Source organism: Hemitrygon akajei, chromosome 16 (genome assembly GCF_048418815.1).
Source record: "Hemitrygon akajei chromosome 16, sHemAka1.3, whole genome shotgun sequence".
In the NCBI taxonomy this organism is placed as follows: Eukaryota; Metazoa; Chordata; class Chondrichthyes; order Myliobatiformes; family Dasyatidae; genus Hemitrygon; species Hemitrygon akajei.
The window spans coordinates 43,026,545-43,042,186 of NC_133139.1; the positions used below are offsets into that span (position 1 = coordinate 43,026,545).

Sequence of the window (15,642 nt, forward strand, 5' to 3'; positions counted from 1 at the left end):
AGGTGTGGCTGGCGTTGGGATCAAGTTGCACGTTTCTGTCTCATTAATCTGCTCAAAAGTTAATCGACAAAGCTGGAAACCATTTGCACTTCAAATAGAACACTGCAGAGTGGGTCATTTCTGTAAAACGGGGATTGGAAAGAACCTCAATCTTTAGGAAAAACTTAACCTTTCTTTTTCAAATTATCTAATTATTCAGGATTGCAACCCCTGACCTCAAACTGACATGTGCCCTGTTCCATGTTAAAAGATTACTGACTTACATTCCACTTGCTTACAACTGGAATCAGATTAACTGTAAAAGTGTGCTGTCTTAAATCAACTGACAATTTCACATAATTCCCTAGTTTGAAAGTTTTTATGTTACAATTTCAATTTGACTGTTAATGTTTACTAGAAATGAATTTTGACAATCTCAATAAAGGGTCTCGGCCCAAAATGTCGAATGTTTATTAATTTCCATGGATGTGCCTGACCTGCTGAGTCCTTCAGCATTTTGTATCTTGATTTTTTGACATTTGCTTGTGTTTTTCAGTTACATTCTGTCTTTAAGTACTTAATCCATGATCCGATTCTGCTGTTTCATGATCTTTACTGTTGATCTGTTGTGAAATGGTGTTTGTTTTTAAAGTATCTGTCTAGACCTGTCCCTGCACTTGATTACCAGTTAGTATTTTGCCTGCTCTGCCGTCAGAGGTCATCTTAGAGTCCGACAACAAGGGACTGAAACTGAGTACCAGCAAAATTCCTTTGGTTCCAACAACTGAATGCCATCACATCACTGGCTTTGATGTGTAAAACTCCTGCAGATGTTGCAAAGGCTCATTGGAGACACCAAGTGGTGTGACATCACCATTACTGCACTGATCTCAAATGCTGTACTTTTAAATCGAATGTATTACGGTAATTTCAAAATCCCTATTGTGATTATTTTAGTTTGAAGTTGTGACTCAGTACAAATGTTATTAAAAATCATCATCAAAGCCACCTAAATTCGGTTGCAGAGGGAGTTCAATACACCCTGTTGTTCTGGGGCAAAACTGGAATCTCAGGCTGATGAGTAGAGATGCAAAACGACAGTAACAAAATTTCCCACGTATGTAAAACACCATCAAGGATTGATGATTTTATTTGGGAAAGTTTTGTTCTTCCAGAGCTTGTGGATTTCTTTTTATACTAAAACTTGATGAAGAGTTACAGGTAAGAAGATCTACTCTATTTCATCCATCCAGAGAAAGATTCAGTCCTCCTCTCGATGAAAAGTTGGTTGAAAGAGAGAAGCTTTTTAAAGTGTATAGAAATGGCAGAGTCTCGACATGCAAAGGTTGCATTTAATGCCTTGGCATATCCAGAGCACTTTACAGCAAATCAAAGGCTGAAGACGAATGTGTTGTAACCGAGGAAGCATGACAGTCACCTTGCACATTGTAAGCTCCCCCTTTACAGCATATGAACACTACAAATTTGTTTTGAAGATTAATGGATGTTTGAAACAGAAACATAACTTTGCAAACAAACGTACAGTTTAAGACAAATGAATGGCATCCTCAGACTTTACGTGTGGAAATTTTACTTCATTTAATGAGCATCATTGACCAGAGAATGTGAATTAAAAAGGAAGATTTGCTTGAAAAAGTTAGAAAACAATTAGTTGGAGCAAAATACTGTAGCTACTGAAAATCCAAAACAAAAGAAGAATGGCAGAACACTCAGCAAGTTAGGCAGCATCTGTGTAGGCAGAAACAGAGTTAAAATTTCCGGTTAATGCCCCTTCGTTAGAACTGGAAAGCCATGAAACCAAGTGTACAGAAAGGGAAATTTGGAGACAGTGGAGAGACGGGAAGAATGTTTCTGGAAGGGTGAAAACCAAAGTTATCATGGTAATCATTGTTTTAAATACCTGGAGACAAAAGAGAAGAAACAGATCAGCTCGGGAAGGGCGAGCAATCAGGCAAAACAAAAGTTGGTGATCTGAAATTGTTGAATTAAATTTAGAAAGTAGTTAAATCTACTTCGCAAGTTTGACAACTGAATTTGGACTTCCATTTTCTTAATTCTTACACAGTAAGGACCACTTTTTAAATTAAACTGAATTTACTCTGTTTTGTTGTTTTCACCCCTGAAGTTTAGCATCACACCATTCTTAAACACAGATGGACAGTAGGACTACCGGTTGTCTAACTCCACTGCAGTTTTCTTGATGTTTGGGAGTTACTTTTAACTCTCTGTGGCCCAACAAATTGTTGCCAACTTGTTCTCTTTAGTGTGTTGGTGTCAGGCAGAAAAATCAGAAGTGATATTGTTCTTTCGGTTAGAAAGCAACTATGTTCCATATCTCTGTATTCTTGAAAACCACACGGAGAACATAACATCTCTCATTTGCCACTTTGTACGCAGATTTATGTTTTAAACAATTAGGAAGAATGTAACTTACCTTGTCATGATTGGATGGAGTACAGTACTTTAAGATCTGTGAAAATTAGTGAGCAAATGCCAAATAGTGAACTGGTTATTTGCTCATAGGTGAAGGGGAGTAATTAATGGACGTGTTGAGAGTAACTTGGAAATTGGATGCAAATGCTCACGTTTTTGTGTATTTAACACTTACCAGAGGAGTGATATTTTACCCAGCAGAAAATTGGCCCAACTATTCCCTTTAAAATTCACCTCAGTGTGCTCAGTGTTATAAGGCTGTTATCTCTTATCTAATGTCACCCTAGCTCATATATCATAAGTTATAGAAACAGAATTAGGACATTCACTCTTTTGACTCTGCTCTGCAATCATGGATTTTTTTCCTACTCCATTCGCCTGCCTTCTAGCTCTGCCTTAAATACACCGAATAACTTGGCCTCCATAGCCCTCTGTGGCAACAAAGTCCAGATTCACCATCCTCTGGCCAAAGAAATTCCTTATCTCAGTTTTAAAAAGACTTTTATTCAAAGGCAGTGCTGTGAGATACCAAGAGACACTCTGCTACCAAGAGGCACCTCCTCTCCGTGTTCAGTCTGTCCAAGCCTTTCAGTACCCGGTGGGTTTCAATCAGGTTTCCTTCTCACTGACAACAGAAATCAGAGCTTTTGAATGCAGCCTGTGACTTTTAATTCTCAGGCCCGGGAAGAGCAAGTGTTTATTTGCAGGAACAACCACCTCTTTTGTGTTTGTTGCTGAGTGCAGAGTGAGTTGGAGAAGCTGCGGAGATTGTCACTGTTTGATGAGGCTAAAATCTCTACAAACGTTTTCCAGAGGTTTTGTTGCTGAGATTGTAACTACATCCTCGACTGATGTGTTCAACTGTACCCAGCCTTCAAAATTGTAAGGAGATGAGGGTCTTCAGATAGGCAATCTGCCTGAGGAGGGAGTAAAAAGAGGGAAGCAAACCTTGTTCATATAGCCATTTCCTTGAGAACACCTCAAACATGAGCAATGTTTGCCGAGGCTTCTCCTCAGGAAGACCATGACCCACTATTCATGGGCTGCTTCATGCTCTGATCCTCAGGTTCTTTGCTTTGGCCTCTTTCTGGGCCAAACAGCAGCATGTTGTAATATGTGGACCATTCTTGCATTAAGGATGTATTGAGGACTCACGTGCTTTGGTAGAAAACAGCAGGTAATACATGTGTTCACCAGGACTCCAGTGCCACTGGCTACATTCTGTTAAGTCTTTTTAAATGCATTGCCACTGCCATAGAGTGCATTTAGTCCGTGAACACACACAGTGACATTTACAATCAATGCTAGCTGCCTGGGGAGCAGTTCTGCATCTTCTGTAGCTTTGTGCTTGCTAGCTTTTAGGTTCCACAGCAGACCAGTACTGGAGATAACAGCTACCTACCATCCAAATGGCTTTTGATTCCACTACAGGCTCAGTGGCCGGCTGGTGGAGTAGTGGCATCAAGAGCGGTGATGAGTAGGCAAGGAGATAAGATGAGAGAGGGAAATGGTGTGGGTGGCATTACTGGAAGTTCAAGAAATCGATGTTCATGCTATCTGGTTGGAAGCTACCCAAATGGAATACAAAGTGTTGTCCCTTCAACCTGAGTGTGGCCTCATCACGACAGTGGAGGAGGCCATGGATAGACATATCAGAATGGGAATGGGAAGTGGAATTACAATGGGTGGCCATTGGGAGATCCCACTTTTTCTGACAGATGGAGCCTAGGTGCCCAATAAAGCAGTCTTCCAATCTATGTTAGGTCTCACTAATATACAGGAGGCCACACAGGGAGCAGCATACACAGTATATGACCCCAATAGACTCACAGGAGAAGTGTTGTCTCACCTGGAAGGACTGTTTAGGGCCCTGAATGGTAGTGAGGGAGGAGGTGTAGGGGCAGGTGTAGCACTTGTTCTGATTACACACTTTGCCTCCTGACAATTAACCAATCCTCTATCCATGCTAGTATCTTTCCTGTAATAATATGGGCTCTCATCTTGTTCAGCAGCCTCATGTGCGGCACCTTGTCAAAGGTCTTCTGATAATCCAAGTACACAACTTGGAGAATCTACTGATTCTCCTATCCTGCTTGTTATTTCCTAAGAATATCAACAGACCTGTCAAGCAAGATTTTCCCATGAGGAAACTGCTGACTTCAGCCTACTTTATCATGTGCCTCCAAGTACCCTGAGATTTCAACCTTAACTATCGACTCCAACATCCTCCCAACCACTGACATCAGGCTAATTGGCCTATAATTTCCTTTCTTCTGCCTCCTTTCTTGAAGGAGTGGAGCGACATTTGCAATTTTCCACTCTTCTTGAACCAAGCCAGAATCAGGTGGCTCGTGAAAGATAATTATTAATGTCTCCACAATCTCTTCAGCTACTTTCAGAACCCTGGGGTGTAGTCTATTAGGTCCAGGTGACTATCTTCAGTCCTTTCAGCTTCCCAAGCACCTTCTCCATAGTAATAGCAGCTACACCCACTTCTGCCCCGACACTCTCAAATTTCTGGCATACTGCTAGTGTCTTCCACAATGAAGATGGGGGCAAAATACTTATTTAGTTTGCATGCCATTTCCTTGTCCCCCATTACTACTTCTCCTTTTCTCTTTCTATATCTGAAAATAATTGGCATCTTCTTTGATATTATTGGCTAGTTTGCCTTCATATTTCATCTTTTCCTGCTTATGGCTTTTTAGTTGCCTTTTGTTGGTTTTAAAAGCTTCCCAATCCTCTAACTTCCCACTAATTTTTCTCTATTATATGCCCTCTCTTGCTTTTATGTTTTGACTTCTCTTGTTGGCTACAGTTGTGTCATCCTGTCTTTAGAATATTTCTTCTTCTTTGGAATGTATCAATCCTGTGCCTTCCAAATTTCTCCCAGAAATTGCTTTTCTGCCATCATCCGTGGTAGAGTCTGCTTTGTATCATCTTAGTCCAACTTTTCTCACATGCCTCTGTAACTCCCTTTGCTCCACCATAATGCTGATACATCTGTCTTTAGCTTCTCCTTCCCAAACTGCAGGGTGAATTCTATCATATTATGATCACTGCCTGCTAAGGGTTCCTTTACTTTAAGCTCCCTAATCAAATCTGGTTCATTACACAACACCTAATCCAGAATAGCCTGTCTTCTAGTAGGCTCAACCACAATCTGTTTTAAAAATCCATCTCGTAGGCATCCATCTCTCTACTGGAATCCAGCACCAACCTGATTTTCCCTATCTACTTGCATATTGAAATCCCCTATGACTACCATAACATGGCCCTTTTGATATACATTTTCTATCTCCTGTTGTAGTTTGTCTCTCACTTCCAGGCTATTGTTTGGAGGCCTGCATACAATTCTTATCAAGGTCTTTTTACTCTACCCACAAGGACTCTACATCTTCTGATCTTATCTGACCTCTTACAACAGATTTCATTTTTTGCCAATAGAGCCATCCCACCTGCTCTGCCTACCTGCCGGTTCTTTTGATACAATGTGTATCCTTAAATATTTGCTAGAGTTTTTGCTGAGGGTTTAAACTAATTTAAGGTATAATTTTCTTTCAGCCGTGACTCAGTGACAACATATCTACCAATCTCTAACTGTGCTACAAGATCATCTACTTTATTCCATATACTGTGTACATTCAAATATAACAACTTCAGTCCTGTATTCATTACCCTTTTCAATTTTGTCCTGGCTCATCACACGAACTACAGTTTTGCCTGTCCTTCCTGACAGTCTCACTGTACACTGCTTCTACTTGTATAGCAACTACCCCATCCTCAGCCCTGTCACTCTGGTTCCCACCCCCCTGGCAAAAAAGTTTAAACCCTCTCTAAAAGCTCTAGCAAACCTGCTTGTATGGACATTCGTCCCCCGTGGGTTCAGGTGCAACTCATCCCTTTTGTACAGGTTTTATCTTCCCCAGAACAGATCTCAATGATCCAGAAATCTGAAGCCCTGCCCCCTGCACCAGTCCCTCGGCCTCACATTCATCTGCCAAATAATTCTATTTTGCTCTCACTGGCATGTGGCGCAGGCAGTAATCCAGAGATTACTATCTTGGAGGTCCTGCTTTTCAGCTTCCTACCCAACTCTCTAAATGCTCTCTTCAGGACCTCTTCCCCTTTTTTACCTAATATGCACCAAATCTTCTGGCTGCTCGTCCTCCCCCTTTCGAATGCTGTGGACCAGATCCTTAACATCCCTGACCCTGGCACCTGGGGGGGCAACATATCATCCAGGTGTCTCTTTCTCATCCACAGAATCTCCTGACTGCTCCTTGAACTATGAAATCCACTACCACCACCGCAGTCCTCTTCTTCCCCCTTCCCCTCTGAGCCATAGCGCCAGACTCAGTGCTGGAGACCCAATCGCTCTCCTCCCCAACAATATCCAAAGCGATATACTCTTTCTGGAGGGGTACTCTGCCCTGGCTGCCTATTTTCTTTCCCTGTCTTAGTCACCCTGCTATCTGCCTCCTGCAACTTGTGGGTGACTACCTCTCTTAGCTCCTAACCATCACCTCCCCAGTTCCCTGCATGAGCAGAGGTTATTGAGCTGCAGATCCAGTTCAACACATTCTCTGAGGAGCTGCAGCTTGGTACACCTTGGTGCAGATATGGTTACCTGGGAGGCTGGAGGTCTCCCAGAATTCCCATATCTCCCACAAAGAACACAGCCCTGCAACAACTCACTGCACTATGAATGAAGAAGCTTACCTCGCCCAAGCCTCCCAACTCTAACACTGGTCCACCCACACAATTGTCTCCCCACTTGTCCCTACCTTATATTTATTTGCCCTTGCTAATGAATTGTGATTCGATTTTGATGCTGGAAAAAGCTAAACACTCATGAATGCTGCGTTTTTATACCCACTCTTACCTGTGTGTATCTCTTCTCTTAATTTGATTGTGTTGCCAGAAAAAAAGCTAAAAGCCTGTGAATGCTCCTTTTTAAATCTCTTGCTGCAACCTGTGTGCAGCCTCTCTCTTGATTTAATTAGGCAGCTGGAAAAACTGACAGCCACCACTGATAATTTTAGCTATCAGAGACTGAAGGACTGAAAAGGATGTGATCAAATTTCTAAATGTTTTATTGCCAATTATGAATGTTAAATAGCGTAACTATAGGAACATAGGGATGCAATAGGTTAGTAATTGGGGAAGGGGTCTGAAGTGATCCAAAGTGAAGGGCATTTTCACTGGTCTACTTAATCAGGTCATCCTTAAAATTTGGCTTTCCTGGGACAGATTTCTGTCCAGGGACCAAGAGGAGAGTATATTAGGGAGCATTCTGGAGTTATGTGAATACAGCAGATATTAATTCAAATATGAACCAGGCTTCAGTTCTTATTGTAAATGTAAATAAATTAAGGAAACTTGCAAATATCCTTCAGGCTTTTTTTTAAATTGCAAGGAGTAAATTGAAGTTACAAGCACAGGCTACTCCAGAGACTAAGAAATTACATATGCAATTTCTGTAACACCAGCTTCAGTGTCTTTCAGGTGACTTTGGTCACAGCGGCACCAGACATACCTGGGCAATTTACACATGATCATGAGAATCCAGTGTGTGGTTGTGCTGAAGCAGCTTGGCTAGAGCAACAGGTAGTTCAGCAGGCCAGAGAAAATCTGGAGATACTGGAAATCAAAGTACTGCAGGAACTCATTAGGCCAGGCAGCATCAATGAAAAAGAGTCAGGGTTTCAGTCTCAAGACCCTTCATCAGGACCGATAGTTCATCAGCATGTTTTTAATCATTGTGAGGGGCCCATAGACTTTGCTGTTCTCAGCTGTTTCTTTACATCACACAGAATAGTTGAGAACCAGCTTCTGTGACGGTAAGGGTCTCTGGGACAGGCTTAGAGAAATCCACTTGGTGTTTCTAATGAAACCATACTATGCCACCTTTGGAGCTGTGGGCATCCATGGACCTCACCAACTACTGTTCAATCATCCAGCCCCATTCATGACTTGTGGTGGTAGGACCATTCATTCTTGACCTGAATGTCCTGCACCATGCTTCACTTCAGCCTTGTGCACAGCTGGTACTCTGGGCATAACAAATTCACGACACAGGAAGCCAGCTGGCCCATTATGTCACTGTAGTTGAAGAGTTGTCCTATCATCCAAGAATCCAGCACTGGGTCATTCGCTCTGTAGATAGCAGCTCTTCATGTACACATCTCAAGTACTTTTTCATGTTATTAGGGTTTCTACTCCTCCACTCTTTCTGGCCACAAGTTTCAGATATTTGAACTTCCTCACTTTACTGGCCCTCTAATTCTTCTATGAACTACCTTGAATGGTTTATTATCTGTTAAGGAAAATCCTTTGTAGAGATCCTGAAAATTTATATACAGGTACCATAACTAAATTTCCTCTCAACTTTTTCCATTCCAAAGCAAACTGAGCTAATCAAATCTTAAGCAACACACACACACACACACACACACACATTCAGTTCTATGGAGATGAATAAGCAGTTGACATTTTGGGCAGAAACACTTCTTCAGGAATGGAAAGAAAGACAGAAGACACCAGAATAAAAAGCTGAGGGAAGGGGAAGGAGAATGGCTAGAAAGTGATAGGTGAAGTCAGGTAGGTAGGACAAGTGTAAATTGATGGCATTTTAGGAAGTTAAAACAGAGGTCAAACACAGTAAATGTCAGAGCCCGAGGAAACGTTTTAAAAACAGAGATACCTTGGGGTTCACGTATAAAGCTCCCTTAAAGCAGTAACACATGCAGAATAGGTGGGGAAGAAAGTGCATTGCATGCTTGTGTTTACTGGAGACGGCATTGAGTACATTGCAGCTGTACAGAACACTGTGAGGCCACACTTGGGAGTATTGTGTGTAGTTCTGGTTGCCTAGCTATAGAAAAGATGCCATTAGCTGAAAAGGCTGCAGAAAACATTCACGAAAACATTGCCAGGACCAGAGGGTGTTATAAGGAGAGACCGGACAGGCTCCAGGCTGTTTTCCCTGGAGCACAGGAGACCATAGGGTGACCTTAGAGGTTTATAAAATCATGCAGTCATAGACAAGGTGAATGGTCACATGCTTTTCCCCCCACATAAGAGATTGAAATAATAGAACATAGGTTTAAAGTGAGAGGGGACAGATTTAAAAGGGACCCTCAGTGCAAACTGTCCCCCACAGAGGCTGTTGGACATTTGGAAAGAGCTGCCAGAGGTGTTGATAAAAGCAGCAGTGTTTAATACACGTGTATATGAATTTTTAAATTCACTTATGGGATGTGGACATCATCAGCTAAGAGCATTGATTGTCCATCTCTAGTTGTCCTTGAGAAGGTGGTGATGAGCTGTCTTCTTGAATCGCTGCATTGGAGAGGTTTAGAGGGATATGGGCCAATGGGACCAGTTCGGGTAGGCACAGATGAGTTGGACCAAAGGACCCATTCCCATGTTGTGTGGGTCTATGACTGCCTACAAGTTTCCTGCAGGAGTGGAGCTAATCTACAGGACAAATAGAAAACTGTTCAGCCCATGTTACACTGCACCATTATAATGAGATGATCTGCATGGATGGTGTGCACCTTAGTATGTGTGAGACTAATTAACAAATGTACTGAAAAATGTAAGAGCCTGGGCATTGTACCTATCATACATCTCCCAAAATAAAGGGTCACAATGGGAGTGAGCCACATCTCACTGACACACAAACGACACTCACCTGGCTGCTGTGGATATGCATGACTATACCAGAACTGGGAAATTCATTCTATTCTGAGCACTGTCACAGAAAAAGGTTACCAGGTGAATAGAGGAAAAAGTTTTAAAGAGGATCTCATAGCTTCTTTGAAAAAGCCCCAAGTCCTCCAATCCCCCTAGCCACTGACCTGAGATTCTCTCCGGCCTTGACAACTTGAAGTGTGCAAGAACATTCAGATGGTACATGGACCACTCTTTGGGAGCAGTCAGATTCTATATATTACTATTGCTACACTGCATGAGTATGGTTCAGTTTACCTGACATCACACCATCTTTTTACCTAATTATCTGCAAATTCGTTATTTTGACATAACCCCTCATCAGGACATTGTTTCTACGACTCTTTTAGGCTTTTGGATATATGAAGAAGAATCTACTCTTTCCTTATTTCTTTCAAATTGATATTTTTAGTTAAATTATCATTCAACCATACATGAATACAGCCAAATGAAACTGCATTCTTCCAGGACCAAAAGGTGCAAAACACAGTACCAAAAGTCATACAAAAAAAATATAGCTCAAGTCCTTGAGTAATATCTCCTGTAAACTGAAGGTGCAAAGGTGTTGTTAGCAAGAACAAACAGTTTCAGTCTGCAGACAAATATATACACACGTACACAATCCAGCTCGTCTTCCATTGAGTGAACACTGGAGAGCAGCACCAGTGGGAGGGACCAGCCTCAACCCAGCATGGACATCGTGCCACACTGCCCCTAGCTTCTCCCCTCCTGGACTGCTACAATATGCAAGCCTGGGGCACGAGGCCTAGTCCTCACTACAACCAAAGCCCCTCACCTCCCCCACCGGTCTCACCAATAAACCAGTGAACCAGACTCGCAGTATTTTATATTACTATTGTCCAATGGGCTATTGCAATCATAAGAAAAACTTCCAAGACAATCACTCACCGTTAAACTGCACACCCTCTTCACACACTGACTCTGGTGCTGTTCTGTAGCAGGCAGCAACACGGTACTAAAGTTTTAGATATTAGCTTTCTTCTCCTACATCTTAAGTGATTTAAAGCAATGTGCACAATTGCTACCCTAATTTCCTCTTAGAATATTAAAGTTGTCCAGTTCTTTAATCTCTGCCTTTCCTTCCTCCTGCAATACAGTCCACCTCCAAAATAGATCAAAGGACTAAAGTGTTCCACAGCAGTCTGTTCTGAATGTATTGTTTTATTATAAGGGTAATCCAAGAGATACATACAGCTTAGCAGCAAATTGCATTTAATATTCTTCAAACCAAACAACAGTGTAAACTCTGAACGGGCAAAGAATGTGGTAAAATAGATTCAAAAGCCAGATTTCCAAACGTAGTTATGAAATGCTTAAAAAATGAACATTCTTTTGCAGTGCGAAAACAAAGTTCCACTGCAGGCTTGCAAGTTGTTTTTTCTCCATTAAATAAAACTCTAGTAAAACAAATTAGATCTATACATAGTGCGTTATTAAACAGTCCCAATATTTACAATAGAATTTAAAGTGTTTGTCATCCTTCAACCCAATATGCACTGCAGTTATATTTTAACAGTATATTTAAAAATGCTTTGCTTTTTCAGAGGACATGGACTTACAAACTGTCTTGGGACTTAGCAGTGATCTTAAATGACACTTATAATAGCCAGTGTTAAGGGAAGAAATATTTTGGCAAATAAATGTGCAAGGTCCAAAATACATTTAATACTCAAATGGGTTAATCTGCCCTTTTTCATATCTATGATGTATGATTGTTCTTTCCAGTACTTCAATTCTTTTACTGATCTATCAAATACCCTTTCAAGTTTCAAACAAAGGATGGCTGGCCATTTAAAGATTTGGAATACAGGCTGTTATGTTTGTAGATATAATGTCCTCATTGTTTGCAATTAAAAACGTAGCTTTACTAAACATCGTGCTCCAAAATGGTCAAGAGCACCAACCCTTTATTATAGGTGTAACATGAAAAACTCATCTAAAATTGGGATAGTGAATGACAGAGAACAGACTGGTTTGAACCTGCAAGGAAATATCTCATGCAGAAATACTGTTTATTTGCTGCATTTGTGGTTTTTGACTTTATCTTTGCTCCATTGAGGCTATGCTGTAAAGCTAGGTATTGAAATTTTAAATCTCACTTGGTAGCACTGTGTTAATCCATGCATCTGGTTCAGCATACGTTTGCTGAATCCTAGAAAAAATGCCCCAGCAAGATAATCACTCAAATTTATCATCTTGGAAGCTCTGATTTTTCAACAGTTTTGAAGTAGTCTGGGGAAAATGCTTGTAACCACCCAATTGAAATTTGGAGTTCTGGTAGCAATACACAAGATTATTCAGTCACTGAGTTATGCCCTTATACAGACAAGGTTGGAACAGTGGGAACAGAAGTAAACCAACTGGAGGAACAAAACAACAAAAACTCTTTTAAGTGTTATTTAGCAGTCATACGCACGAACTTGCCTTTCAACCTCAGCTCTAGCCCAACATTTAGCCTCCATGACAGAAAATACAGAATAATCTACAAAACTGATTGTTCTACCTTTAAGTCTTAGTAGCCCTGCAATGTATAAATAGCCCTTCAATAGACAGACTGATTTTAGTCTCACTCTGCTTTCTGGTATCTTTATACATCAAGTTGATCAAGTTGTTGAAGCTCCATTAGAAGCACCTTGGCATGCATCCAAATTTGTTAACGTAACTTTGCACTTCAGTGTAATTGAATGAAAGCATCCAGTTCTTCTGGAATTAATCCTTTATAAACCACCTTATGTTTTTCAATAGCACGAGCAGCAAGGCACTGGAGGGTGATGTGGTTGATGGGCTGAATCAAATTCTTGACCATCTTCTTTTCATCCAGCAAATCCCAAGCAGTTTTCTTGGAGGAGTTAGTGGCATCAAAATGTGCACCAGTGTCAATCAGCATGTTCATGATATCAAGGTTGTTGTTGAATGCTGCTATGTGCAGGGGAGTATTGTTCTCATAATCTCTCGAGTCAATATCAGCACCACATTCCAGAAGGACAGAGGTCACTTGTAATGAAGGAAATTTGCAAACTGGATAGCGACCAACTGATGTTGTATCCTTATCAACTGCTAGATGTAGTGGGGTAAACCCACCTTTTCCTCTTGGGTTCAACTTCAAGAGCCTATAAATGGTTTGTTTCTTGTAGTGCTCCTGGTCAGGGCTACACTTTACCTTTTCCAACAAGGAGATCAAGTGCAAAATAATGGACAAAGCTTTGGTGAACTGTGCAACCTCTGGTGGGTTCTCTCGTTGATTCACTGCCCGTTCTACTTCACGAACACTTTTGCACAGGATACCCATAAGATCATTGAAAGACACTTTCATGGCCAGGTTACCCTTTGAACGGTCTTGCAGGACAAATGAAAAGAGCTCAGCGAACGATAGCAAGCTACTTGCAGTCATAGGGCTCAAGGGGTCCAAATTGTTCTGCTGCATATTTAGTGCATACTTCCACAAATTGATGCATCGTTCAAAGTTGCCAGAGTCAGCATAGACAGCACCTCGGTAACGGATATAGTAAGAAGTGTCTGGATGGGATGGACCAAGAATTCTCTCTCTGATCAGTAAAGCCTGCATCCTCATTTCATCAGGGTCTGTTATCAGGGCTTCTAATTCTTCAGAGGTCATTACTTCCTTTGCATAGTCGTAGGCCAGCACCAATTGTTCTACTTGAGGTTTCTTAACTATTTTAGTCTTATCACAGTGTCTCATCTCCATTGCTCGCTTCCAAAACTTCATAGCTCCAAGTAAATCCCTTTTCTTATCAATAAAAGTTGCTCCCAGAAGCTCCAGCGCATCAATTCGATCTTCCTTCTTAGTCTGCGAGTGATTTATAAGAAACTCCACTATGTTCATGTGACCTGTGACACTGGCTGCCAGCAAGGGGCTCATTCCATAGCCATCCTTCTCCATCTTCGCTCCACACTTTAACAGCATCTTCATTATTTCCAGGCTTCCTGATTCTGCACAATCATGCAAAGCCGTGTTCCCCTTCACACTTTTCCTATTCACGTCGGCCCCTTTCTCCAGCAGATACTTAGCGATCTCTTTGTGGCCTTTGTAGCAGGAAATCATAAGGCAGGTGTGGCCGTGCCTATTGGCCACCTCCATGTCCGCCTTGTGCTCGATCAGGTACTTGACGATCTCCAGGTGGCCATCGAAGCATGCGGCCCGCAGAGGGGTGGAGTTGGTCAGGGTGGTATTGTTGACGGAGGCGCCGTGCTCCAGCAGGCTCCGCACCACCGACAGGTGCCCAGCGGCCGACGCCGCCCACAGTGGCGGCGCCCCCTCGATTGTCTCCCCATCGAAGTTAACGGAGCCGCCGAGCTCCACCTTGGCCTTGCAGTGCTCCATCAGGTAGTCAACCACCTGCAGGTGGCCATACCTGGAGGCGATGAGCAGCGGGGTGCCGCCATTGGTCTTCTCCAGAGTCACTGCCTCCAGCTCCTCGGCGGTCCGGTTGCTGAGCAACTTTTGCATAAGTTTCAACTTGCCATCTCGAGCTGCGTTGAACACCGCGGTCTTGATGTCCATCTTCGGGCCGCCTCTGCCATTTAAACATTGACCGAGCCACCGAACCAGCAGCCGGGGTGGGGAGGTTGGAAAGGGAAGGCCGCCGCCAATCCCCTCAGACTTCGCCTCGGCCCAGACCCGGGTGCAAAATGGAGATCGTCCGGCCGAAGGCTCCGCTGGCCTCAGCGCGCATGCCCAGCCAGGCTTGCTGGGACATCATCCTGGCTTGACATGTGACACTAAGGAACTACAATGTCCAGAATACACCGCAATCCCATCTCATCCAGCAATTGGCGGGGAGGCGGGGACAGGATCTTGGCGGCACTTTTGATTGATAGCCATTCTGGCGAATTCGTTCGCCGGCTGATTAAATTAGCCAATCGATGCAGAGAAGAGGTGGGTTTGTACCGTAAATAAGGCCCATGGCCACTCAATGAATGGAGTTGCAAGTTCTAGGTGTCCTGTGTCAAATTCGTAGGCAATATTAAATAGGCATAATCGGTGTAGGGAAATGAACAGTCGACATTTCGGGTCGCGACCCTTCTACTGAACGTGCCTTCATGCCTCTTGCTTAGTAGAATATCTGCAATATTTTAATTGTCTGAGTAGTTAAGTCAGAGTCTGGTTTATTATTGCATGATTTTGCGAATAAAACACGCGAGAATCCTTTTATGTGGTTAACAAAAGCCACGACCGTATTTCTATAACGTATAAGAGTAGTCGCTTTACACTAACGTCATTACGTCAGACACCGTCTCCAAGTGAACGCAATAACGGCGTGGAACGGTTTCCATAAAGAACAATATGTGTTACCTCTCACCCATTGCATGTTGTGAAATTTGTTGAAATGTTAATGGAATTTAGCAGAGGACACTCACTTTATTAATCCTTTTACTTACAGGGGATTCCCAAGTTGTGGAAGGAATAACCTGCAGAAGTTTGACTTCATC

At 42.4% G+C, this 15,642-nt stretch overlaps 1 protein-coding gene across 1 annotated transcript; it reads right to left on the bottom strand.

Moving 5' to 3' along the window:
• Positions 1-11,334: 11,334 nt before the first annotated feature.
• LOC140740000 (protein fem-1 homolog C-like) lies at positions 11,335-14,880 on the bottom strand. The gene has a single exon (XM_073068774.1). It carries the CDS (start codon positions 14,711-14,713, stop codon positions 12,863-12,865), a length of 1,851 nt encoding a protein of 616 aa, XP_072924875.1. The 5' UTR covers positions 14,714-14,880; the 3' UTR covers positions 11,335-12,862.
• Between the last annotated feature and the right edge of the window lie 762 nt (positions 14,881-15,642).